Source organism: Scyliorhinus torazame, chromosome 9 (genome assembly GCF_047496885.1).
Source record: "Scyliorhinus torazame isolate Kashiwa2021f chromosome 9, sScyTor2.1, whole genome shotgun sequence".
Lineage (NCBI taxonomy): Eukaryota > Metazoa > Chordata > Chondrichthyes > Carcharhiniformes > Scyliorhinidae > Scyliorhinus > Scyliorhinus torazame.
This window is the reverse complement of record NC_092715.1, coordinates 1641417-1669159: the sequence shown is the minus strand read 5'-3', so window position 1 is coordinate 1669159 and position 27743 is coordinate 1641417. Positions and strand designations below refer to the sequence as shown.

The following is a 27743-nucleotide window of genomic DNA, read 5'->3' as shown; positions in this document are numbered from 1 at the left end:
CTGGGACCTTTGCTCTTTGTAGTATATATAAATGATTTGGAGGAAAATGTAACTGGTCTGATTAGTACGTTTGCAGACGACACAAAGGTTGGTGGAATTGCGGATAGCGATGAGGACTGTCAGAGGATACAGCAGGATTTAGATTGTTTGGAGACTTGGGCGGAGAGATGGCAGATGGAGTTTAATCTGGACAAATGTGAGGTAATGCATTCTGGAAGGTCTAATACAGGTAGGGAATATACAGTGAATGGTAGAACCCTCAAGAGTATTGAAAGTCAAAGAGATCTAGGAGTACAGGTCCACAGGTCATTGAAAGGGGCAACACAGGTGGAGAAGGTAGTCAAGAAGGCATACGGCATGCTTGCCTTCATTGGCCGGGGCATTGAGTATAAGAATTGGCAAGTCATGTTGCAGCTGTATAGAACCTTAGTTAGGCCACACTTGGAGTATAGTGTTCAATTCTGGTCGCCACACTACCAGAAGGATGTGGAGGCTTTAGAGAGGGTGCAGAAGAGATTTACCAGAATGTTGCCTGGTATGGGGGGCATTAGCTGTGAGGAGCGGTTGAATAAACTCGGTTTGTTCTCACTGTAACGAAGGAGGTTGAGGGGCGACCTGATAGAGGTATACAAAATTATGAGGGGCATAGACAGAGTGGATAGTCAGAGGCTTTTCCCCAGGGTAGAGGGGTCAATTACTAGGGGGCATAGGTTTAAGGTGAGAGGAGCAAAGTTTAGAGTAGATGTACGAGGCAAGTTTTTTACGCAGAGGGTAGTGGATGCCTGGAACTCGCTACCGGAGGAGGTAGTGGAAGCAGGGACGATAGGGACATTTAAGGGGCATCTTGACAAATACATGAATAGGATGGGAATAGAGGGATACGGACCCAGGAAGTGTAGAAAATTGTAGTTTAGTCGGGCAGCATGGTCGGCACGGGCTTGGAGGGCCGAAGGGCCTGTTCCTGTGCTGTACATTTCTTTGTTCTTTGTTCTTTGTATTTAGCCCAATGTGCTAAACCAGTGCTGAAGATTGCGCCCCCTACTGCCCCCTACTGCCCCCTACTGCCCCCTACTGCCCCCGACTGCCCCCGACTGCCCCCTACTGCCCCCTACTGCCACTGAGCTCATTTCAGTTCCAACTTTCTACACTCCATTGGACCCCCTGAGTTCCAAATCACTGATCAGTCTGCCACGTGGGACCTTGCCAAGAGCTTTTCCAAAGCTCATGCAGACTACGTTAAATGGGGTATGTCATTTGCCTTCCTTGTTACCCCCTCAGAAAATTAAATCAAGTGAGTCTCCCCTGCCTTGCCGTTAGAAATCTATGCGACTGTCCTTCATTAATCGTGCCTCTCTCAATGATGATTTATACCATCTCTCGTCCTTCCAATAATCTGCCCAACTAACTCCTGATTCAGTCCCCTTCCTAATGTTAGACAGCTAGAATCCACAGCAAGCACCCAGGAAAGTGTAACTAGGTCACGTTTTACTGAGTGAAGAGCTGGAATGAGTACGAGTAGCTCCTACAGGGTAGCACAGTGGTTAGCACTGTTGCTTCACAGGGCGAGGGTCCCAGGTTTGATTCCCGGCTTGGGTCACTGTCTGTGCGGAGTCTGCACGTCCTCCCCGTGTCTGCGTGGGTTTCCTCCGGGTGCTCCGGTTTCTCCCACAAGACCCGAAAGACGTGCAGTTGGGTAAATTGGACACTCTGAATTCTCCCTCTGTGTACCCAAACAGGCGCCAGAATGTGGCGACTAGGGGCTTCAACAGTAACTTCATTGCAGTGTTAATGTAAACCTCCTTGTGACACTAATAAAGATTATTATTATTATTACTGGCCACACATTAAAACCGTGAGTCACGATACAGCCGCACTCACACCAGCCGTGTATATAAAACCGGACTGAGTGTATATAATAGGATTGACTGTACCTACACTCGCTGTTGTACAGGAGGACTGAGTGTATATAATAGGATTGACTGTACCTACACTCGCTGTTGTACAGGAGGACCAAGTGTGTAACTGTAGAAATTAAAGATACCGGATGGAATTTTAAGCTCCTTCCTGCTGATGGAATCGTCCCGTGCCCTTGGCATCAATGGAGTTTTGAGCGGCTCGCCTCATTTTCCAGCCCTGGCCCTGCTGTGATGGAGCCAAAAAACTCCACAAAAATATACAGCAATTATTCCAAATTTAAACAGTAACAATAATTCCCGGCTTGCTTCAAACAGGGAAAGGGAAAGGCATATCCGAGCCAATCTGATCAGCCTGAATGCAGATAGTGGACGAGACTGACTGTCAGGAAGGTGGCTTCAACACGGTGTCTACATCTTGGTCTCAGTGTCTATTGGCTTCTCGTTGTCCTGACAGACGAGCTGATAGGGTTTCTTCATCTCGTTTTCCTCAATGACAGAGTTGATAGCCTCGGCGTCCATTTTCTGAAGTTCATGACGGGAGAGATGCTCCACGATTCCTGCTCCCAGGGAGTCTCCCAGCACATTGGTCATTGTACGCAGCCGGTCCCTACAAACCAGTCAACAACATACAATATATAAATTCATACAACATACAACATACATAGAGGATAGGAGCAGGAGGAGGCCTTTTGTCCCTTCGAGCCTGCTCCGCCATTCATCACCATCATGGCTGATCATCCAACTCAATAGCCTAATCCTGCTTTCTCCCCATAGCCTTTGATCCCATTCTCCCCAAGTGCTATATCATAGAATCATAGAATCATAGAAGTTTACAGCATGGAAACAGGCCCTTCGGCCCAACCAGTCCATGCCGCCCAGTTTTTACTATTAAGCTAGTCCCAGTTGCCCGCACTTGGCCCATAACCCTCTATACCCATCTTACCCATGTAACTATCTAAATGCTTTTTGAAAGACACAATTGTACCCGCCTCTACTACTACCTCTGGCAGCCCATTCCAGACACTCACTACCCTCTGAGTGAAGAAATTGCCCCTCTGGGCCCTTCTGAATCTCTCCCCTCTCACCTTAAACCTATGCCCTCTAGTTTTAGACTCCCCTACCTTTGGGAAAAGATGTTGACTATCTACCTTATCTATGCCCCTCATTATTTTATAGACCGCTATAAGATCACCCCTAAGCCTCCTACGCTCCAGGGAAAAAAGTCCCAGTCTATCCAGCCTCTCCTTATAACTCAAACCATCAAGTCCCGGCAACCTCCTAGTAAATCTTTTCTGCACTCTTTCCAGTTTAATAATATCCTTCCTATAATAGGGTGACCAGAACTGCACACAGTATTCCAAGTGTGGCCGTACCAATGTCTTGTACAACTTCAACAAGACGTCCCAACTCCTATATTCAATGTTCTGACCAATGAAACCAAGCATGCCGAATGCCTTCTTCACCACCCTGTCCACCTGCGACTCCACCTTCAAGGAGCTATGAACCTGTACTCCTAGATCTCTTTGTTCTATAACTCTCCCCAACGCCATACCATTAACTGAGTAGGTCCTGGCCTGATTCGATCTGCCAAAATGCATCACCTCACATTTATCTAAATTAAACTCCATCTGCCATTCGTCGGCCCACTGGCCTAATTGATCAAGATCCCGTTGCAATCCTAGATAACCTTCTTCACTATCCACTGTGCCACCAATCTTGGTGTCATCTGCAAACTTACTAACCATGCCTCCTAAATTCTCATCCAAATCATTAATATAAATCACAAATAACAGTGGACCCAGCACCGATCCCTGAGGCACACCACTGGTCACAGGCCTCCAGTTTGAAAAACAACCCTCTACAACCACCCTGTCTTCTGTCGTCCAGCCAATTTTGAATCCAATTGGCAACCTCACCCTGGATCCCGTGAGCTTTAACCTTCTGCAACAACCTACCATGCGGTACCTTGTCAAAGGCTTTGCTAAAGTCCATGTAGACAACGTCTACTGCACTGCCCTCATCTACCTTCTTGGTCACTCCCTCAAAAAACTCAATCAAATTTGTGAGACATGATTTTCCACGCACAAAGCCATGCTGACTGCCCCGAATCAGTCCTTGCCTCTCTAAATGCTTGTCGATCCTGTCTCTCAGAATACCTTCTAGCAACTTACCTACTACAGACGTTAGGCTCACCGGTCTGTAGTTCCCAGGCTTTTCCCTGCTGCCCTTCTTAAACAAGGGCACAACATTCGCCACTCTCCAATCTTCAGGCACCTCACCTGTGGCTGCCGATGATTCAAATATCTCGGTTAGGGGACCCGCAATTTCCTCCCTAGCCTCCCACAACATCCTGGGATACATTTCATCAGGTCCCGGGGATTCATCTACCTTGATGCGCTTTAAGACTTCCAGCACCTCCTCCTCTGTAATATGCACACTTCTCAAGACATCACTATTTATTTCCCTTAGTTTCCTAACATCCATGCCTTTCTCCACCGTGAATACCGATGAGAAATATTCATTCAGGATCTCACCCAACTCTTGTGGCTCTGCACATAGATGCCCTTGTTGATCCTTAAGAGGCCCTACTCTGTCCCTAGTTACTCTTTTCCCCTTTATGTATCTGTAGAATCTCTTTGGATTCACCCTTGCATTATTTGCCAAAGCAATTTCATGTCTCCTTTTTGCCCTCCTGATTTCCCTCTTAACTCTATTTCGACAATCTCTATACTCTTCAAGGGATCTACTTGATCCCAGTTGCTTATGTACGTCATATGCCTCCTTCTTCTTTTTGACCAGAGTCTCAATATCTCGAGTCATCCAGGGTTCCCTACTTCTACCAGCCTTGCCCTTCACTCTAAAGGGAATGTGCTTACCCTGCACCCTGGTTAACACATTTTTAAAAGCCTCCCATTTACCAGCCGTCCCTTTGTCTGCCAATAGTCTCCCCCAATCTACCTCTGCAAGTTCCTGTCTGATACCATCAAAATTGGCCTTGCCCCAATTAAGAATTTTAACTCTTGGGCCAGACCTATCATTCTCCATAGCTATCTTAAAACTAATGGAATTATGGTCACTTGTCCCAAAGTGATCCCTCACTAGCACTTCTATCACTTGCCCTTCCTTATTTCCCAAGACGAGGTCAAGTTTTGCCCCCTCTCTAGTCGGTCCATCCACATACTGAATGAGAAATTCCTCCTGAATACACTCAACAAATTTCCCTCCATCCAAACCCCTAATGCTATGGCTGTCCCAGTCAATGTTGGGAAAGTTAAAGTCCCCTACTACTACCACCCTATTATTCTTGCAGCTATCTGTAATCTCCTTACATATTTGCTCCTCAATTTCCCGCTGACTATTTGGGGGCCTGTAGTACAGTCCTACCAAGGTGATCTCTCCCTTCTTATTTTTCAGTTCCACCCATATAGACTCAGTGGGCGAACCCTCGGATATATCCCCTCTAAGTACTGCCGTGATGTTCTCCCTAATCAAAAACGCCACTCCCCCTCCTCTCTTACCTCCTGTTCTATCCTTTCTATAGCATCTGTACCCCGGAACATTGAGCTGCCAGTCTTGCCCCTCCCTTAGCCATGTTTCAGTCATAGCTATAATATCCCAGTCCCATGTGCCCGTCCATGCCCTGAGTTCATCCGCTTTGCCTGTCAGGCCCCTTGCATTGAAATAAATGCAGTTTAATGTAGACCTTCCTTGCTCTCTGCCCTGCTTTCTCTGGTCATGCTTTACACACTCTCCCTTCCTGCCTTTTGTTTCTGTCCCCACTGACTTCCTACATCGGTTCCCATCCCCCTGGCACATTAGTTTAAACCCTCCCCAACTGCACTAGCAAACACCCCCCCGAGAACATTGGTTCCGGTCCCACCCAGATGCAGACCGTCCGATTTGTACAGGTCCCACCTCCCCCAGAATCGGTCCCAATGTCCCAGGAATTTGAAACCCTCCCTCTTGCACCATCTCTCAAGCCACGTATTCATCCTAGCTATCCTGTCATTCCTACTCTGACTAGCTCGTGGCACTGGTAGCAATCCTGAGATTACTACCTTTGAGGTCCTACTTTTTAGTTTAACTCCTAACTCCCTAAATTCAGCTTGTAGGACCTCATCCCGTTTTTTACCTATATCGTTGGTGCCTATATGCACCACGACAGCTGGCTGTTCACCCTCCCCCTCCAGAATGCCCTGCAGCCGCTCCGAGACATCCTTGACCCTTGCACCAGGGAGGCAACATACCAACCTGGATTCTCGTTTGCGTCCGCATAAACGCCTGTCTATTCCCCTTACAATTGAATCCCCGATCACTATAGCTCTGCCACTCTTTTTCCCGCCCTTCTGTGCAGCAGAGCCAGCCACGGTGCCATGAACCTGGCTGCTGCCACCTTCCCCTGGTGAGCCATCTCCCCCAACAGTTTCCAAAACGGTAAATCTGTTTTGGAGGGAGATGACCGCAGGGGATCCAGCCGCCTCTTGAATATATTCAAAGTTTTAGCATCAACTACTGTGGTATTATAGGTATTACGGTACCTGATAGGCTAAAGCACCATTGGTGGAAACTGTACACTTTCTATTGGCTAGCGTGTATAATAGCTCCGCCCTGATAGGTGGAGTATAAGAGCCCGTGCCGCCCCAGCAGCCCTCATTCTGTACCTGAGCTGCTGGGGAAACATCTAGCTTATTAAAGCCTTCAGTTGGACTCCAACCTCGCTTTAGTGGTCATTGATCGTGCATCAATTTAATAAGCTAGAATTTTAAGAAGAAAGGACGGAACTCCGAATCAAGCCGGAGTGTCTGCAACTTAATCCCCATGCGGCAAACTCAGCGGCAATCTTTAAGCACTGGCTGGCGTGCTTTAAAGGGTATCTCGGGACGGCCGAAAACACACCCACGGGAGAGCAGAAACTGCAAGTCCTGCACTCGAGGGTGAGCCCGGAGATTTACACCCTCATCGAGGAAGCGGAAGACTTCGATGCAGCAATTGAGCTGCTAAAAGGACACTATATTCGCCCGGTAAACCAGGTCTACGCCCGGCAGCTGCTTGCAACAAGATGGCAAACCCCTGGGGAAATCGCTGGAGGAATTCTACCGCGCACTCCTGGTGCTGGGAAGAAGCTGCAGCTGCCCGCAAGTTTCGGCGAGCGAACACACGGAACTCTTAGTCCAGGACGCTTTCGTGGCAGGTATGCTTTTGTCACAAATTCGCCAGCGCCTGTTAGAGAAGGACACCCTGGGTCTCAGGGAGGCACGGGCCCTTGCTGGCTCCCTGGACGTGGCCTCCAGGAACGCCCGCGCCTACGTTCCCGACCGCGTGGCAGCCCCCGGGCAGCGTGGAACCCCTCCGTGGCCGACCCCGAGACTTCCCCTATCCCCCCTGCGCTGCAAGGTGGCCTGGCAACCCCAAGGGGCCCCGCTGCTGCTTTTGCGCGCAGGCCAAGCACCACCGCCAGCGCTGCCCGGCCCGCGCATCCACCTGCAAGGGATGTGGCAAAAAGGGCCATTTCGTGGGTGTATATCAGGCCCGAGCGGTGGCCGCGGTCTCCAGCGGCGAATGCGGACCGCAACCACAAACGTCTCCACGGGCCCCGTGTGGCCAGCGGTCGCCGCCACCTCCATAATCCCAGGGCCACGTGCGGACCCCGGGCGCTGCCATCTTGTTCCATGGACGCCATGTTGGAAGGATGGGCGCCGCCATTTTGTGCACCCATCCATGTGCGACCAATGGGAGCCGCCATCTTGGATGAACCCCCAGGACCCCAGCTCAGCTGACCACACACTGCCCGAACAGAACTCTCAACTGCTGCGATTGGCCTCGGTGACCCTGGATCAGTCTCGATCTCGAACACTCTCAACCGCTACGATGACCGTTTTCATCAACGGGCACGAGACGTCCTGCCTAATCGACTCGGGGAGCACAGAGAGCTTCATACACTCTGACATGGTAAGGCGCTGTTCCCTCCTCTTCCACTCTGTTAATCAAAAAATCTCCCTGGCCTCCGGTTCCCACTCAGTGGAAATAAAGGGGTTTTGTGTAGCTAACGTCACGGTCCAGGGAAGGGAGTTCAAAAACTACCAACTCTACGTCCTTCCCCACCTCTGTGCGGCTACACTCCTGGGGTTAGACTTCCAGTGTAACCTTCAAAGTCTGACCTTCCAATTCGGTGGCCCTATACCCCCCCCCCCCCTTACTGTCTGCGGCCTCGCGACCCTTAAGGTCGACCCGCCTTCCCTGTTTGCAAACCTCACCCCGGATTGCAAACCCATCGCCACCAGGAGCAGACGGTACAGTGCCCAGGACCGGATCTTTATCAGGTCAGAGGTCCAAAGGCTACTGAGGGAAGGGGTCATTGAAGCCAGTAACAGCCCCTGGAGAGCTCAAGTAGTGGTGGTAAAGACCGGGGAGAAGCATAGGATGGTCATCGACTACAGTCAGACCATCAACAGGTTTACGCAGCTGGACGGGTACCCTCTCCCCCACATATCCGACCTGGTAAACAAGGGGATCGCGCAATATAAGGTCTTCTCCACGGTGGATCTCAAGTCCGCCTACCACCAGCTCCCCATCCACACTAGTGACCGCAAATACACTGCCTTCGAGGCAAACGGGCGGCTCTATCACTTCCTAAGGGTTCCCTTTGGTGTCACCAACGGTGCCTCGGTCTTCCAGCGCGAGATGGACCGAATGGTTGACCGGTACGGTTTACGGGCAACATTCCCGTATCTCGATAATGTCACTATCTGCGGCCATGACCAGCAGGACCACGACACCAACCTCCGAAAATTTCTCCAGACCGCTAAAATCCTTAACCTAACGTACAATAAGGATAAATGCGTGTTTAGCACCGACTGTCTAGCCATCCTCGGCTAAGTAGTGCGTAATGGAGTTACAGGCCACAACCCTGAACGCATGCGCCCCCTTATGGAGTTCCCCCTCCCTCACTGCTCCAAGGCCCTGAAACGTTGCCTAGGGTTTTTTAGCTACTACGCCCAGTGGGTCCCCAACTATGCTGATAATGGCATAGTGTAGGTTAGATGGCTTTTGTTTCGGTGCAACATCGTGGGCCGAAGGGCCTGTACTGCGCTGTATTGTTCTATGTTCTATGTTCTATGTTCTATGCGGACAAAGCCCGTCCTCTGATCCAATCCACAGTTTTTCCCCTGTCGATAGAGGTCCACCAGGCCTTCAGCCGCATCAAAGCAGACATTGCAAAGGCCACGATGCGCGCCATCGACGAGTCCCTCCCCTTCCAGGTCGAGTGCGACACGTCCGACGTAGTTCTGGCGGCCACCCTCGCCCAAGCGGGCAGACCCGTGGCCTTCTTCTCCCGAACCCTCCAGGCTTCCGAAATCCGCCACTCCTCAGTCGAAAAGGAGGCCCAGGCCATAGTAGAAGCTGTGCGACATTGGAGGCATTACCTGGCCGGCAGGAGATTCACTCTCCTCATTGACCAACGGTCGGTTGCTTTCATGTTCGATAATGCACAGCGGGGCAAGATAAAAAACGACAAGATCTTGCGGTGGAGGATCGAACTCTCCACCTACAACTACGAGATCTTGTACCGTCCCGGGAAGCTAAACGAGCCTCCTGACGCCCTGTCCCGCGGCACATGTGCCAACGCACAAGTGGACCGTCTCCGAGCCCTTCACGTGGGCCTCTGCCACCTGGGGGTCACTCACTTTTTCCATTTCGTCAAGACCCGCAACCTGCCCTACTCCATCGAGGAGGTCAGGACAGCCACCAGGGACTGCCAAATCTGAGCGGAGTGCAAACCGCACTTCTACCGGCCAGAGAGGGCACACCTGATAAAGGCTTCCCGTCCCTTTGAACGCCTCAGTATGGGTTTCAAAGGCCCCCTCCTCCACCGACTGCAACACGTACTTCCTGAACGTGATTGACGAGTACTCCCGGTTCCCATTCGCCATCCCCTGCCCCAACATGACCGCCACCGCTGTTATCAAGGCCCTCCATAGCATCTTTACACTGTTTGGGTTCCCCGCTTACATACACAGTGATAGGGGGGTCCTCCTTTATGAGCGACGAACTGCGTCAATTCCTGCTCAGCAAGGGCATCGCCTCGAGCAGGACGACCAGTTACAACCCCCGGGGTAACAGACAGGTAGAGAGGGAGAACGGAACGGTCTGGAAGACCATCCTACTGGTGCTACGGTCCAGGAATCTCCCAGTCTCCCGCTGGCAAGAAGTCCTCCCGGATGCCCTCCACTCCATCCGGTCACTGCTTTGTACGACCACCAATCGGACACCTCACTTCCCCAGGAAGTCCTCCTCTGGGACCTCGCTCCGACCTGGCTGGCAGCTCCCGGACCCATCCTGCTCCGAAAACATGTGCGGGAGCACAAGTCGGACCCGTTGGTCGAGAGGGTCCATCTGTTCCATGCTAACCCCCAGTACGCCTACGTGGCGTCCCCCGACAGCCGACAAGATACGGTCTCACTACGGGACCTGGCGCCCGCCGGAACGCCACACACATTCAAGCCACCAGTCCCACCCTCCCCTCCACCGCATCACCTCGCAGGAGGATCGGTCCTTCTGCCGCCCCTGCCTAGGCCCCCCCACCCACCGACGCCCCCCGCAGACGCTCCCTTCCCAGGTCAGCCGTTTTCCCCACCAGCGCCTGGAGGGGAGTGGGCCTTTGAAGTAGGTGTGACGAAGCTGCCATGGAGATCGAAGCTACGCTCCCGGAGTCACAGATGCCCGAGCCTCCACCGGAGTCACCACCGAGGCTCCGACGATCACAGATGACGACCAGGGCCCCCGATCGACTGATTGCTTCATTTTAACTGTAATCTGTAAATATAAACCATCAAATGTACAAGAACAAAGAACAAAGAACAAAGAACAAAGAAATGTACAGCACAGGAACAGGCCCTTCGGCCCTCCAAGCCCGTGCCGACCATACTGCCCGACTAAACTACAATCTTCTACACTTCCTGGGTCCGTATCCTTCTATTCCCATCCTATTCATATATTTGTCAAGATGCCCCTTAAATGTCCCTATCGTCCCTGCCTCCACTACCTCCTCCGGTAGTGCGTTCCAGGCACCCACTACCCTCTGCGTAAAAAACTTGCCTCGTACATCTACTCTAAACTTTGCCCCTCTCACCTTAAACCTATGCCCCCTAGTAATTGACCCCTCTACCCTGGGGAAAAGCCTCTGACTATCCAAAGTGTACAAAGCTACCAGACTTGTAAATAGTTACTAAACACTGTACGGAGGTATTACTGTACCTCCATAACTAATTATACCACGTTGTTATGTTTTGTAGTTTCTGGCCACCTCCCCCGCTGGACTCTTTTTTTAACAGGGGGTGAATGTGGTACTATAGGTATTACGGTACCTGATAGGCTAAAGCACCATTGGTGGAAACTGTATGCTTGCTATTGGTTAGAGTGTATGATCTCTCCGCCCTGCTAGGCGGGGTATAAGAGCCCGTGCCGCCCCAGCAGCCCTCATTCTGTACCTGAGCTGCTGGGGAAACATCTAGCTTATTAATGCCTTCAGTTGGACTACAACCTCGCTTTAGTGGTCATTGATCCTGCATCAACTACTTCCTGTGGTAATGAATTCCACAGGCTCACCACTCTGTGTGTGAAGAAATGTCTCCTTATCTCTGTCCGAAATGGTTTATCCTGAATCCTCAGGCTGTGACCCCTGGTTCTGGACACACCCATCATCGGGAACATCCTTCCTGCATCTACCCTGTCTAGTCCTGTTGGAATTTTATAATCTCTATGAGATCCTCCCTCATTCTTCTGAACTCCAGCGAGAACAATCCCAACCGAGTCACTCTCTCCTCATATGACAGTCCTGCCATCCCTGGAATCAGTCTGGTAAACCTTCGCTGCTCTCCCTCGAGAGCAAGAACATCCTTCCTCAGAGAAGGAGACCAAAACGGCACACAATACTCCAGGTGTGGCCTCACCATGGCCCTGTACAATTCCAGCAACACATCCCTGCTTCTATACTCGAAACCTCTCGCAATGAAGGCCAACATACCATTTGCCTTCTTTACCGCCTGCTGCACCTGCATGCTTACCTTCAGCGACTGGTGCACAAGGACACCCAGGTCCCGCTGCACACTCCCCTCTCCCAATTTACAACCGTTCAGGTAGTAATCTGCCTTCCTGTTTTAGCATCCAAAGTCAATAACCTCACACTTATCCAAATTATACTGCATCTGCCATTGATTTGCCCACTCGCCCAACCTGTCCAGATCTTGCTGTAGGACCCCTGCATCCTCGTCACTATTCACCCTCACACCTAACTTGGTATCATCTGCAAACTTTGAGATGTTACATTTTGTTCCCCCATCCAGATCATTAATATATATTGTGAATAGCTGGGGTCCCAGCACCGATCCCTGTGGTACCCCACTAGTTACTGCTGCCACTTTGAAAAGGACCCATTAATCCCTACTCTTTGTTTCCTCTCTGCCAACCAGTTTTCTATCCACCTCAATACATTTCTCCCAATCCCATACCCTTTAATCTCTAATGCGGGGCTTTGTCAAATGCCTTCTGAAAGTCCAAATATACCACATCGACTTGCTCCCCTTTGTCAACTGTACTGGTTTGTCAAGATGTGTCAAGCATGATTTTCCCTTCATAAATCCATGCTGACTCTGACTGATCCTGCCACTGCTTTCTAAATGTTCCGCTATAAAGTCCTTGATAACGGATTTAAGCAATTTCCCCACTACCGATGTTAGGCTTACTGGTCTATAATTCCCTGCTTTCTCTCTACCTCCCTTTTTGAATATCGGAGTGACGTGAGCGACCCTCCAATCTGCAGGGACAGTTCCAGAGTCTATAGAATCCTGGAAGATGACCACCAATGTGTCCACTATTTCCAGAGCTGCCTCCTTAAGCTCTCTGGGATGCAGATTCTCAGGCCCTGGGGATTTATCCACCTTCAATCCCATGTATTCAATTGCTCAGCCATTTCTTTGTCCCTTATCAGGCAAAACCCTGTTTCTGTCTGTAGGGGGTCTACATTCCTCTTGACCAATCACTTTCTCTTCACAGATCTATAGAAACTCTTAGTGTCAGTCTTTATGTTCCTGCAAGCTTCCTTTCGTACTGTACCTTCCCCTTCTTAATCAATCCCTTTGTCCTTCTTTGCTGAATTCTAAACTGCTCCCAATCCTCAGACCTATTATTTTTCTTGGCCAATCTATATGCTCCTTCCTTGGATCGGATACTATTTCTAATTTCCTTTGTAAACCACGGATTGGCCCTCTTACCCCCTTTGCTTTTGTGCCAGACAGGAATGAATAGTTGCTGTAGTTCCCCCACGCGTTCCTTGAATGTTTGCCATTGTCTATCCACTGTCATCCCTTTAAGTAACTCTCCCCAATCTATCAAGGCCAACTCACACCTATATCCTCATAGTTCCTTTTATTAAGATTCAGCACCCGAGTCTCCGAATCAACTACTTCACTCTCCACCTTGATAAAAAATTCTATCATGTTATGGTCGCTCATCCCCAAGGGGTCTCGTACAGCTAGATTGGCAATGATTCCCTTCCCATTGCACAGTACCCAGTCTAAGATGGCCTGCTCTCCAGTTGGTTCCTCCACATATTGGTCAAGAAAACCATCCCGTATACACTCCAGGAATTCCTCCTCTACGGCATTGTGGCTAATTTGATTTGCCCAATCTGTGAAGATTAAAATCACCCATGATCACCGATATTCCCTTGTTACATGCATCTCTAATTTCTTGTTTAATGCCATCCCCAACCTCACCACTGCAGTTTGGGGGTCTGTATATGACACCCACTAATGTCCCTTGGTATTTCTCAACTCTCCCCATACAGATTCCACATTGTCAGAGCTAATAGCCTTTCTCACTATTGTGTTAATTTCCTCTTTATCCAGCAGTGCCACACCACCACCTTTTCCTTTATGCCTGTCCTTCCTAAATATGGAGAACCCTGGGACATTCCCATCCCTGGTCACCCTGCAGCCATGTCTCCGTAATCCCAATTATATCATATCCATTTATATCTCTGCGCGATTAGTTCACCCACTTTATTGCGAATGCTCCATGCATTAAGGCACAGAGCCTTTAAGTTTGTCTTTTTCACAATGTTTGTCTTGCTCCCAATATTTTTCTCCACTGCCCTGTTTGAATTTTCCCCTTGGTTTCTCCACCTGTCACTTTTCTTATTCACTTTTCTACCTTTTGCTTTTGTCCTTGCTCCCTCTGTCTCTGACTCCTTGCGTAGGTTCCCACCCCCCTGGCATATTAGTTTAAACCCTCCCCACCTGCTCTCGCAAATAGACATCAGTTCTAGTTCTGCCCAGGTGTAACCTGCCCAGTTTGTACAGGTCCCACCTCCCCCAGAACCGGTCCCAATGCCCCAGGAATCTGAAACCCTCCCCCTGACACCATCCCTTCAGCCACGTATCCATCCGATATATCCTGTCATTTCCACTCTGACTAGCACGTGGCACCGGCAGTAATCCTGAGATCACTAACTTCGAGGTCCGATTTCTTTCTTTTCTTTTTTAAAATAAATTTGGAGTACCCAATAATTATTTTATTCTCCCAATTAAGGGGCAATTTAGCACGGCCAATCCACCTAACCAGCACATCTTTTGGGTTATGGGGGTGAAACCCACGCAGACACGGGGAAATGTGCAAGCTCCACACGGACAGTGACCCCATGGCTGGGGTTCGAACCCGAGTCCTCAGCGCCATAGTCCCAGTGCTAACCACTGTGCCACCGTGCTGCCCTGAGGTCCGATTTCTTAACTTCCTTCCTAGCTCCCTGTATTTCGCTTTCAGGGCCTGTTAAACCTGCCTGCTTACCACTGGCTGAGGAATAATGGAAATCCCACAATCCTGTGGGAGTATGAGCTTCCCCAATGAGGGGGGCGGAGAAACCATTAGTAAACTCCCTGGATAAATAAAGCTGGCCAGTTTGGAACCAGCTAGAGAGGAGTGAGCAGCAAGGGAGTTACTGTTGCTGTTGTATATATATGTTATTGTAAATAAATGTTATTTCTTTCTCCTTCAACTCGTGCTGGATTCTTCGTGGCCCTCACAAAACTGGCGACGAGGGTTAAAGTGGATAGCTGTCTACACTGCTGAAGCCACCTCCCAGGATTTTTGTTGGATACAGGTTGGAAGTTGTTTTCTATTATACCATGCCTCTGTACGGACGTTTGGATGTTTTTGATGCTGCGCTGGAAAGCTGGAACCAGTACACACAATGGATGCGTTACTATTTCCGGGCAAACAATATCACCGAAAACGAGCGCCAGGTGGTCATATTGCTCACCGCCTGCGGCCTGCATACGTTTGGGGTGATTAGGAGCCTTACGTACCCAGCTGCGCCGGACACCAAAACGTTTGATGAACTTGTGAACTTAGTGGGGCAACATTTTAACCCAACCCCGTCCACGATAGTCCAGCGTTACCGGTTTAATACCGCTGAGAGGACCCCTGGAGAATCCCTTGCCAATTTTCTATCCAGGCTACGCAGGATTGCGGAGCACTGTGACTATGGTGAGACCTTGTCAGAAATGTTACCCGACCGTTTGGTTTGCGGTATTAACAACGCGGCCATCCAGAGAAAGTGGTTAGGCTGGCCAACATTGACTTTTCAACAGGCCATTCAGAGAGTATTGTCCCGAGAGCGCGCAGACGAGGAGTGCAGGGAATGGAAGTGCATGCCTTGGGGCGCAACCCCTTCCGTCCAAAAGTGTCTCCCCGCACTCCTGCGGTACCTTGGACGGGGCATTGTCCGGATCGACGCCAGTGGCCATCGGACATTCCTCCCCGAAGGGAGCCTTCTCCAGAACCAATGGATGAGGAGCCATGGCCATGTCAGACTTGTAGGCGCCGACCCCGTCGCGGACGGCGGTCCTGGGGACGCCAGAGGCGCCGCCGTTCCGACCGAAACTGGGAGCAGCCCAGGGGCCGTAACTGGGACCAGCCCAGAGGCCGTACCTTCCATGTGGATGAACCTGCGGCGACCACTCCTGAGGACGTGGAGACGGAGGGCGACTGCCTGCAGCTGCATTGTGTGGTAGCTCCCCGTGTGGCCCCCATTAAGGTGACAGTACGGGTCAATGGCCACCCGCTTGAGATGGAGTTGGACACTGGCGCAGCGGTTTCCGTGATCGCCCAGAGGACATTCGACCGCATCAAGCAGAGTATACAGACCCTTATATTAACCGACTCACAGGCCAGGTTGGCCACCTACACAGGGGAACCACTGGACATTGCAGGAACTACAATGACCCCTGTTGTCTATGGACGCCAGGAGGGGCGTTTCCCACTTATCGTGGCCTAGCCTGTTGGGTCGGGACTGGTTGCGCCATTTGCGGTTGCAATGGCAGCACATCCTCCAAACAGGTTCTGGAGGGTTTATAAAAAAAAAAAAATTTATAGTACCCAATTCATTTTTTCCAATTGAGGGGCAATTTAACGTGGCCAATCCACCTGCCCTGCACATCTTTGGGATGTGGGGGCGAAACCCACGCAGACACGGGGAGAATGTGCAAACTCCACACGGACAGTGACCCAGAGCCGGGATCGAACCTGGGACCTCGGCGCCGTGAGGCAGCAGTGCTAACCACTGCGCCACCGTGCTGCCCTCAGTTTCTTGGAGGGTTGACAGAGGTACTAGGACTGTACCCAGATGTATTCCAGCCCGGTTTGGGGCGTGGCCGGCGGAAGCTTCTGATGCTCCTGGCAAATGGAGCAGTTTTGGGCCACCTTCTCAATGTCGGTGTCGAGGCCTGGCCACCAGACATAACTCCGGGCCAACATTTTCATCTTGGTCACGCCCGGATGCCCATTGTGCAAGTCTCTTAGTATCAGCTCCTGGCCTTTTTCCGGGACAATCACACGCGTCCCCCACAAGATGATGCCGTCTGCCATGCTGAATTCTGACAGCTTGGAGGAAAATGCCCGCGACTCACCTGGGAGCTGTCTATGCTGCCCACCATACAGGACTATGTGCCGAACCTTTGACAGGACTGGCCAGTATAGAACCAGCTAGAGAGGAGTGAGCAGCAAGGGAGTTACTGCTGCTGTTGTATATATATGTAATTGTAAATAAATATTGTTTATTTCGATTCTACAACTCGTGCCGGATTCTTCGTGGCCCTCACAAAAGGACCTCATCACTTTTTTTACCTATGTCGTTTGTACCGATGTGTACCACGACCACTGGCTGTTCACCCTCCCCCTCCAGAATGTCCTGTACCTGCTCTGAGACATCCTTGACCCTAGCACCAGGGAGGCAACACACTATCCTGGAGTCTCGTTTGCGGCCACAGAAACGCCTGTCTATTCCCCTTACAATTGAACGCCACAACTATTGCGCTGTCACACTTATCCCCCCTCCCCTCTGCAGCAGAACCAACCGTGGTGCCACAAGTTTGGCTGTTGCTGTTTTTCCCTGAGAGGCCATTCCCCTCAACAGTATCCAAAGCGGTATATCTGTTCTGCAGGGGAATGGCCACAGGAGAGTCCTGCACTACCTGCCTCGCTCACTTGCTCTGTCTGGTGGTCACCCATTCCCTTCCTGCCTGCGAAGTCTGAGCCTGCGGTGTGACCACCTCTCTATACGTGCTATCCACGATGCTCTCCGACTCGCTCTGAAACTCGAGTTTCCAAGAGTTGTAACGGGAGACACTTCCTGCACACATGTTGACCCTGGGGACTGGAACTGTCCCCAGCCTGCCACATGGAGCAAGAGGAGCAGACCACGCCTTGGAGCTGTCCTGCCATGATCTATTCCTTTAAATTAAACTTTTGAAATTAAACTTTTGAAAGATGTTTTTGTGTCAGATTATACCCAATGTCTCCTATACTTTTTAATTAGCTTTTTTTAAAAAAAAAAAGAATATTTATCCCTCTTGATCTGAATGTTTTTACCAGGATGTTGCCTGGGCTGCAGAGTTTTCCCTATGAAGGGAGTTTGGATAGACTGGGATTGTTTTCCTTGGAGCAGAGGAGGCTGAGGGGGGGACAGGATTGAGATGTATAAAACTATGAGGGGCACAGATAGAGTAAACAGGAAGAAACTTTTCCCCTTGGTGGAGGGATCAATGACCAGGGGGCAGAGATTTAAGGTGAGGGGCAGGAGGTTTCGAGGGGCTGTGAGGAAAAACCTTTTCACCCAGAGGGGGGTGGGAGTCTGGAACTCGCTGCCTGAGACCCTCAGAACATTTAGGAAGTATTTAGATGTGCGCCTGCGATGCCAGGGCAGACACGGCTATGGGCCAAGTGCTGGGAAATGGGGTTAGAATAATTTGGTGGTTGTTTATGACCGGCGCCGACTCGATGGGCCTTTTCTACGCTCTAGACCTCTCTGTCTACGATATTGGTCTATTGGTCTAGACCTCTCTGTCTACGATATTGGTCTATTGGTCTAGACCTCTCTGTCTACGATATTGGTCTATTGGTCTAGACCTCTCTGTCTACGATATTGGTCTATTGGTCTAGACCTCTCTGTCTACGATATTGGTCTATTGGTCTAGACCTCTCTGTCTACGATATTGGTCTATTGGGTTACATGGACTGTGTACTTACTGAGAACATTAAAATACATGATAGATTTTGTTACCTTTAGAAATCTGTGTACATGTGTGAAGATTTAGGTGGGGTGAAGGAGTATTGTGTTTAATAAATGTTTTCTTAAAAGTTAATCAGCATTCCCTTAACTCTCGTTTCGAAACAAAAAATAAAGTTTGTGATTTATCGACCCGCGGATCCATTCAGGGAGCCGACTGTCCAATCGTGACATCAGCAAGGGTGGTGTCCCTCCCCCGATTTTCTATTTGTCTAGCAGGGTGAGTTGAAAGGGGAGGAGGATTTACTGCATCATAGCTAGTGGTGTTCCGCAGGGATCAGTGCTGGGACCTCTGTTGTTTGTCGCGTATATAAATGATCTGAAAATGAAGGTGGTCTGATTAGTAAGTTTGGGGATGACACAAAGATTGGTGGAGTTGCTGATAGTGCCGAGGTTTGTCAGAGGATAGAACAGGATATCGATAGATTGGAGACTTGGGCACAGAAATGGCAGGTGGAGTTTAATCTGGACAAATGCGAGGTAATACATTTTGGAGAATCAAAGCTAGGTATGAATTACACTGTAAATGACAGAACCCTGAGGAACATTAACAGACAGAGGGATCTGGGCGTGCAGGTCCACAGTTCCCTAAAGGTGGCAACACAGGTGGCCAAGGTGATTAAGAAGGCATCTGGCATGCTTGCCTTCATCAGCCGGGGCATTGAGTACAAGAGTTGGGAAATCATGTTGCAGCTGTAACAAACCTTGGTTAAAGAGCAAAGAACAAGGACCAAAGAAATGTACAGCACAGGAACAGGCCCTTCGGCCCTCCAAGCCCGTGCCGACCATGCTGCCCGACTAAACTACAATCTTCTACACTTCCTGGGTCCGTATCCCTCTATTCCCATCCTATTCATGTATTTGTCAAGATGCCCCTTAAATGTCACTATCGTCCCTGCTTCCACCACCTCCTCCGGTAGCGAGTTCCAGGCACCCACTACCCTCTGCGTAAAACACTTGCCTCGTACATCTCTAAACCTTGCCCCTCGCACCTTAAACCTATGCCCCCTAGTAATTGACCCCTCTACCCTGGGGAAAAGCCTCTGATTGTCTATGCCCCTCATAATTTTGTAGACCTCTATCAGGTCGCTCCTCAACCTCCGTCGTTCCAGTGAGAACAAACCGAGTTTATTCAACCGCTCCTCATAGCTAATGCCCTGCATACCAGGCAACATTCTGGTAAATCTCTTCTGTACCCTCTCTAAAGCCTCCACATCCTTCTGGTAGTGTGGCAACCAGAATTGAACACTATACTCCAAGTGTGGCCTAACTAAGGTTCTATACAGCTGCAACATGACTTGCCAATTCTTATACTCAATGCCCCAGCCAATGAAAGCAAGCATATCGTATGCCTTCTTGACTACCTTCTCCACCTGTGTAGCCCCTTTCAGTGACCCGTGGACCTGTACACCTAGATCTCTCTGACTTTCAATACTCTTGAGGGTTCTACCATTCACTGTATATTCCCTACCTGCATTAGACCTTCCAAAATGCATCACCTCACATTTGTCCGGATTAAACTCCATCTGCCATCTCTCCGCCCAAGTCTCCAGACAATCTAAATCCTGCTGTATCCTCTGACAGTCCTCATCGCTATCCGCAATTCCACCAACCTTTGTGTCGCCTGCAAACTCACTAATCAGACCAGTTACATTTTCCTCCAAATCATTTATATATACTACAAACTGCAAAGGTCCCAGCACTGATCCCTGCGGAACACCACTGGTCACAGCCCTCCAATCAGAAAAGCACATCAGGTTAGGCCGCATTTGGAGTATTAGGTGCAGTTCTGGTCACCACATTATCAGAAAGACATGGAGGCTTTGGAGAGAGGGCAAAGATGATTCACTAGGATGTTGCCTGGTCTCGAGGGTGTTGGCTATGAGGAGAGGTTGAATAAACTAGGATTGTTTTCACTGGAATGACAGAGGCTGAGGGGAGACCTGATAGAGGTCTGCAAAATTATGAGAGGCACAGACAGGGTGGATGGTCAGAGGCTTTTTCCAAGGGTGGAAGTGTCAATTACAGGGGGCACAGGTTGAAGGTGAGAGGGGGAAAGTTTAAGGGAGATGTGTGGGGTAAGTTTTTCACACAGAGAGTGGTGGGTGCCTGGAACGCGCTGCCAGAGGATGTGGTGGAAGCAGCACATTAGCAACATTTAAGAGGCACCTGGATGGGTCGATGAATAGGGAGGAAATAGAGGGATACGGACCGAGTAAGGACAGAAAGTTTTGTTTTAAGTTAGGGCAGCATGGTCGGCACGGGCTTGGAGGGCCGAAGGGCCTGTTCCTGTGCTGTACTTTTCTTTGTTCTTTGTTCTATAAACACCAGCAAGTACTTGATGGGCCGAAGGGCCTGTTTCTATGCTGTAAATACTTTGTATAGGTATACGCACAGAAACCAATCCACGGCGATGATCAACGTGATGTCGTCTGTTGGAAGCCCCACAGATGTCAGGACGATTACCATGGTTACCAGGCCTGCCTGCGGAATGCCTGCTGCACCAATACTAGCAGCTGTGGCAGTGATACTGGGATGAAGCGAAAAACAAAGGCATTCAATAATTTGTCCAGAATACTCCATACCAAATCTAGCAGCATTATAAAATGAAATTGAGTCAGAAAATTGGGGAAGAGGGAATCTCCCAAGGGAAAGACCCACGATGTAAGAGTATCAGACATCAGTGATACACAAATTGGATTTTGCACGAAGCGATCTCAGAGTGCGGAGTTTCCGAAGAATGTTTACGATCATACACAGTCCGTGCACGAGCACCCAGCATTCTGTAACAACAATCCCAAACCAATCCCATTGATCCATTCTCTTCCCATAGATAGCCCTGTTGCAATCCCCAAACTAACCCCACCAACCAAACCCTCCGCAAGAAACTGTCTCAATCACAAACTAATCCCACTGCCCCAATCACTCCCCAAGCACTGTACCAATCATAAACCATAATACCATAAAATATAGAAGCAGAATTAGGCCACTCGGCCCATCGTGTCCGCTCCGCCATTCAATCATGGCTGATATTTTCTCATCCCCATTCTCCTGCCTTCTCCTCATAACCCCTGATCCCCTCATTAATCAAGAACCTATCTATCTCTGTCTTAAAGACACTCAGTGACTTGGCCTCCACAGCCTTCTGCGGCAAAGAGTTCCACAGATTCACCACCCTCTGGCTGAAGAAATTCCTCCTCATCTCAGTTTTAAAGGATCGTCCCTTTAGTCTGAGATTGTGTCCTCTGCTTCTAGTTTCTCTTACAAGTGGAAACATCTTCTCCACGTCCACTCTATCCAGGCCTCGCCGTATCCTGTAAGTTTCAATAAGATCCCCCCTCATCCTTCTAAACTCCAACGAGTACAGACCCAGAGTCCTCAACCGTTCCTCATACGACTAATCCCATTGGCCCAATCGCTCCCCAAGCACTGTACCAATCACAAACTAATCCCACTGGCCCACGCTCTCCCCATGGTCCTGAATTAATCTCCAAATGAACCTCATTGTCCCAGCCTCACCCCACAGCCCTGCATCAATGTCAAACTAATCCCCCTGTTCAACGCTCATGCCACATCCTTACACCAATCTCAAACTAATCCCACGGCATGGTCTCCATTCGTCGCCCTGTATTGATCCAAAAGTAATTGCACTTCACCACACCCTCCCCAAAGCCCTTATCAATCCCAAAATACTCCCTCTGTCCCATTCCCTTCCCGTAGCCCTGTGTAAATCACAAATTTATCCCACTGCCCCGCTCTCTCTCCATAGCCCTGTATCAATCTGAAACTAAAACCACAGCCCCGCTCTCTCCCCATAGCCCTGTATCAATCCCCAAACTAATCCCACTGCCCCACTCTCTCCCCATAGCCCTGTATCAATCCCCAAACTAATCCCACTGCCCCACTCTCTCCCCATAGCCCTGTATCAATCCCCAAACTAATCCCACTGCCCCACTCTCTCCCCATAGCCCTGTATCAATCCCCAAACTAATCCCACTGCCCCACTCTCTCCCCATAGCCCTGTATCAATCCCCAAACTAATCCCACTGTCCCACTTTCTCCCCATAGCCCTGTATCAATCCCCAAACTAATCCCACTGTCCCACTTTCTCCCCATAGCCCTGTATCAATCCCCAAACTAATCCCACTGTCCCACTCTCTCCCCATAGCCCTGTATCAATCCCCAAACTAATCCCACTGCCCCACTCTCTCCCCATAGCCCTGTATCAATCCCCAAACTAATCCCACTGCCCCACTCTCTCCCCATAGCCCTGTATCAATCCCCAAACTAATCCCACTGCCCCGCTCTCTCTCCATAGCCCTGTATCAATCTGAAACTAAAACCACAGCCCCGCTCTCTCCCCATAGCCCTGTATCAATCCCCAAACTAATACCTCTGGATTTGGATTGGAATTGTTTTATTGTTACGTGTACCGAGGTACAGTGAAAAGTATTGTTCTGCGTGCAGCTCAACAGATCATTCTCTACATGAAATGAAAATACATAATAGGGCAAACATAAAATACACAATGTAAATACATAGACACAGGCATCGGGTGAAGCACACGGAGTGTAGTGCTGCTCAGTAGAGAAGATGTGTGAAGAGATCAGATCAGTCCATTAGAGGGTCATTTAGGAGTCTGGTGACAGTGGGGAAGAAGCTGTTTTTGAGTCTGTTCGTGCGTGTTCTCAGACTTCTGTATCTCCTGCCCGATGGAAGAAGTTGGAAGAGTGAGTAAGCCGGGTGGGAGGGATCTTTGATTATGCTGCCCGCTTTCCCCAGGCAGCGGGAGGTGTAGATGGAGTCAATGGATGGGAGGCAGGTTTGTGTGATGGACTGGGCGGTGTTCACGACTCTCTGAAGTTTCTTGCGGTCCTGGGCCGAGCGGTTGCCATACCAGGCTGCGATGCAGCCCGATAGGATGCTTTCTATGGTGCATCTGTAAAAGTTGGCAAGGGTTAATGTGGACATGCCAAATTTCCTTAGTTTCCTGAGGAAGTATAGGCGCTGTTGTGCTTTCTTGGTGGTAGCGTCGACGTGGGTGGACCAGGACAGATTTTTGGAGATGTGCACCCCTAGGAATTTGAAACTGCTAACCATCTCCACCTCGGTCCCGTTGATGCTGACAGGGGTGTGTACAGTACGGTGCTTCCTGAAGTCAATGACCAGCTCTTTAGTTTTGCTGGCATTGAGGGAGAGATTGTTGTCGCTACACCACTCCACTAGGTTCTCTATCTCCCTCCTGTATTCGGGCTCATCGTTATTCGAGATTCGGCCCACTATGGTCGTATCGTCAGCAAACTTGTAGATGGAGTTGGAACCAGGTTTTGCCACGCAGTCGTGTGTGTACAGGGAGTAGAGTAGGGGGCTAAGTACGCAGCCTTGCGGGGCGCCGGTGTTGAGGACTATTGTGGAGGAGGTGTTGTTGTTCATTCTTACTGATTGTGGTCTGTGGGTCAGAAAGTCGAGGATCGAGTTGCAGAGTGGGGAGCCAAGTCCTAGGTTTTGGAGTTTGGATATGAGCTTGGCTGGGAATGCCACTGTCTCACTCGGTGGCACAGTGGTTAGCACTGTTGCCTCACAGTGCCAGAGACCCTGGTTTAATTTGGGTGACTGTGTGGAGTCACAGAGACATACAGCTCAGAACAGGCCCTTCAGCCCATCGAATCTGCGCCAGTAAAAAACAACCACCGAACTATTCTAACCCCATTTCCCAGCACTTGGCCCAAAGCCGTGTCTGCCCTGGGATCGCAATGACACATCTAAATACTTCTTAAATGTTATGAGGGTCTCTGCCTCCACCCCCCTCTCAGGCAGCGAGTTCCAGACTCCGACCGCCCTCTGGGGGAAAAGGTTTTCCCTCACATCCCCTCGAAACCTCCTGCCCCTCACCTTAAATCTCTGCCCCCTGGTCATTGACCCTCCACCAAGGGGAAAAGTTTCTTCCTGTTTACTCTATCTGTGCCCCTCATAGTTTTATACATCTCAATCACGCCCCCCCCCCCCCCCCACCCAGCCTCCTCTGCTCCAAGGAAAATGTGGTATCACATCCCTCCTATAATGTGGATTCCAGAACTGCTCACAATACTCTCGCTGTGGCCTAACCAATGTTTCATACAGTTCCAGCATAACCTCCCTGCTCTTCAACTCTGCCTCGGCTAATAAAGGCAAGAATACCATATTCCCTTCTTAACCACTGTATCCAGCTGCTCTGCTACCTTTAGGGACGGGTGTACATGCACACCAAAGTCCCTCTGACCCTCGGTGCTTCCCAGGGTCCTGCCGTTTATCCTGTATTCCCTTGCCTTGTTTGTCCTGCCCAAGTGCATCACTCACACTTATCCGGATTGAATTCCATTGGTCACTGATCAGCCCGTCTGTATCTTCCTGGAATCGAAGGTGAGCCTCCTCGCTAGTTACCACTCCAACAATTTTCGTATCATCCGCAAACTTACTGATCAACCCTCTTACATTCATAACTAAATCATTTAGAAGGTAGAACATAGAAAATAGGTGCAGGAAAGGCCATTCGGCCCTGCGAGCCTGCACCACCATTCTATATGATCATGGCTGATCATTCAGATTCAGTATCCTGTCATGTTCTGTAGATTGGCTGAAGTGAGTGATAAACTACAGGGCATCTAGTTCAAATAATTTATTCTGAAACAACTGCATGATAAGATAATTAGGATGAATAAAATAATAAACTATTACCATTAATTAACTGGGCACGGGAGGAATAGGTCAGAAGGTGAGAGCATTGAGGGAGAACTAGGGAATAGGGACAGTGTGGCTCTGAGGCAGAGCAGACGGGGAGAAGTTGCTGAACACAGCGGGTCTGGTGGCCTGAAGTGCATATGTTTTAATGCAAGGAGCATTACGGGTAAGGCAGATGAACTTAGAGCTTGGATTAGTACTTGGAACTATGATGTTGTTGCCATTACAGAGACCTGGTTGAGGGAAGGGCAGGATTGGCAGCTAAACGTTCCAGGATTTAGATGTTTCAGGCGGGATAGAGGGGGATGTAAAAGGGTTGGAGGAGTTGCGCTACTGGTTAGGGAGGATATCACAGCTGTACTACAGGAGGACACCTCAGAGGGCAGTGAGGTTATATGGGTAGAGATCAGGAATAAGAAGGGTGCAGTCACAATGTTGGGGGTTTACTCCAGGCCTCCCAACAGCCTGCGGGAGATAGAGGAGCAGATAGGTAGACAGATTTTGGAAAAGAGTAAAAACAACAGGGTTGTGGTGATGGGAGACTTCAACTTCCCCAATATTGACTGGGACTCACTTAGTGCCAGGGGCTTAGACGGGGCAGAGTTTGTAAGGAGAATCCAGGAGGGCTTCTTAAAACAATATGTAGACAGTCCAACTCGGGAAGGGGCGGTACTGGACCTGGTATTGGGGAATGAGCCCGGCCAGGTGGTAGAAGTTTCAGTCGGGGAGCATTTCGGGAACAGTGACCACAATTCAGTAAGTTTTAAAGTGCTGGTGGACAAGGATAAGAGTGGTCCTAGGGTGAATGTGCTAAATTGGGGGCAGGCTAATTATGACAATATTAGGCGGGAACTGAAGAACCTAGATTGGGGGCGGATGTTTGAGGGCAAATCAACATCTGACATGTGGGAGGCTTTCAAGTGTCAGTTGAAAGGAATACAGGACCGGCATGTTCCTGTGAGGAAGAAGGATAAATACGGCAATTTTCGGGAACCTTGGATAACGAGAGATATTGTAGGCCTCGTCAAAAAGAAAAAGGAGGCATTTGTCAGGGCTAAAAGGCTGGGAACAGACAAAGCCTGCGTGGAATATAAGGAAAGTAGGAAGGAACTTAAGCAAGGAGTCAGGAGGGCTAGAAGGGGTCACGAAAAGTCATTGGCAAATAGGGTTAAGAAAGATCCCCAGGCTTTTTACACGTACATAAAAAGCAAGAGGGTAGCCAGGGAAAGGGTTTGCCCACTGAAGGATAGACAAGGGAATCTATGTGTGGAGCCAGAGGAAATGGGCGAGGTACTAAATGAATACTTTGCACCAGTATTCACCAAAGAGAAGAAATTGGTAGACGTTGAGTCTGGAGAAGGGTGTGTAGATAGCCTGGGTCACATTGAGATCCAAAAAGACAAGGTGTTGGGCGTCTTAAAAAATATTAAGGTAGATAAGTCCCCAGGGCCTGATGGGATCTACCCCAGAATACTGAAGGAGGCTGGAGAGGAAATTGCTGAGGCCTTGACAGAAATCTTTGGATCCTCACTGTCTTCAGGGGATGTCCCGGAGGACTGGAGAATAGCCAATGTTGTTCCTCTGTTTAAGAAGGGTAGCAAGGATAATCCAGGGAACTACAGGCCGGTGAGCCTTACTTCAGTGGTAGGGAAATTACTGGAGAGAATTCTTCGAGACAGGATCTACTCCCAGTTGGAAGCAAATGGACGTATTAGTGAGAGGCAGCATGGTTTTGTGAAGGGGAGGTCGTGTCTCACTAACTTGATAGAGTTTTTGAGGAGGTCACTAAGATGATTGATGCAGGTAGGGCAGTGGATGTTGTCTATATGGACTTCAGTAAGGCCTTTGACAAGGTCCCTCATGGTAGACTAGTACAAAAGGTGAAGTCACACGGGATCAGGGGTGATATGCAGTGAATGGTAGAACCCTCAAGAGTATTGAAAGTCAGAGAGATCTAGGAGTACAGGTCCACAGGTCACTGTAAGGGGCAACACAGGTGGAGAAGGTAGTCAAGAAGGCATACGGCATGCTTGCCTTCATTGGCCGGGGCATTGAGTATAAGAATTGGCAAGTCATGTTGCAGCTCTATAGAACTTCAGTTAGGCCACACTTGGAGTATAGTGTTCAATTCTGGTCGCCACACTACCAGAAGGATGTGGAGGCTTTAGAGAGGGTGCAGAAGAGATTTACCAGAATGTTGCCTGGTATGGAGGGCATTAGCTATGAGGAGCGGTTGAATAAACTCGGTTTGTTCTCACTGGAACGAAGGAGGTTGAGGGGAGACCTGATAGAGGTCTACAAAATTATGAGGGGCATAGACAGAGTGGATAGTCAGAGGCTTTTCCCCAGGGTAGAGGGGTCAATTACTAGGGGGCATAGGTTTAAGGTGAGAGGGGCAAGATTTAGAGTAGATGTACGAGGCATGTTTTTTACACAGGGTAGTGGGTGCCTGGAACTCGCTACCGGAGGAGGTGGTGGAAATAGGAACG

At 49.7% G+C, this 27743-nt stretch overlaps 1 protein-coding gene across 1 annotated transcript in view; it reads right to left on the bottom strand.

Annotated features, from left to right (window-relative positions):
- Positions 1–2324: 2324 nt before the first annotated feature.
- The window catches only part of LOC140429044 (excitatory amino acid transporter 1-like), a 379543-nt gene continuing 354124 nt past the window's right edge, over positions 2325–27743 (bottom strand). Inside the window, exons 9-10 of the mRNA XM_072515573.1 lie at positions 20933–21067; positions 2325–2523 (exon numbers count right to left, since the gene is read on the bottom strand). Of these exons, the coding sequence (XP_072371674.1) occupies positions 2325–2523; positions 20933–21067 (334 nt within the window). The remainder of the gene's footprint in view (positions 2524–20932; positions 21068–27743) is intronic.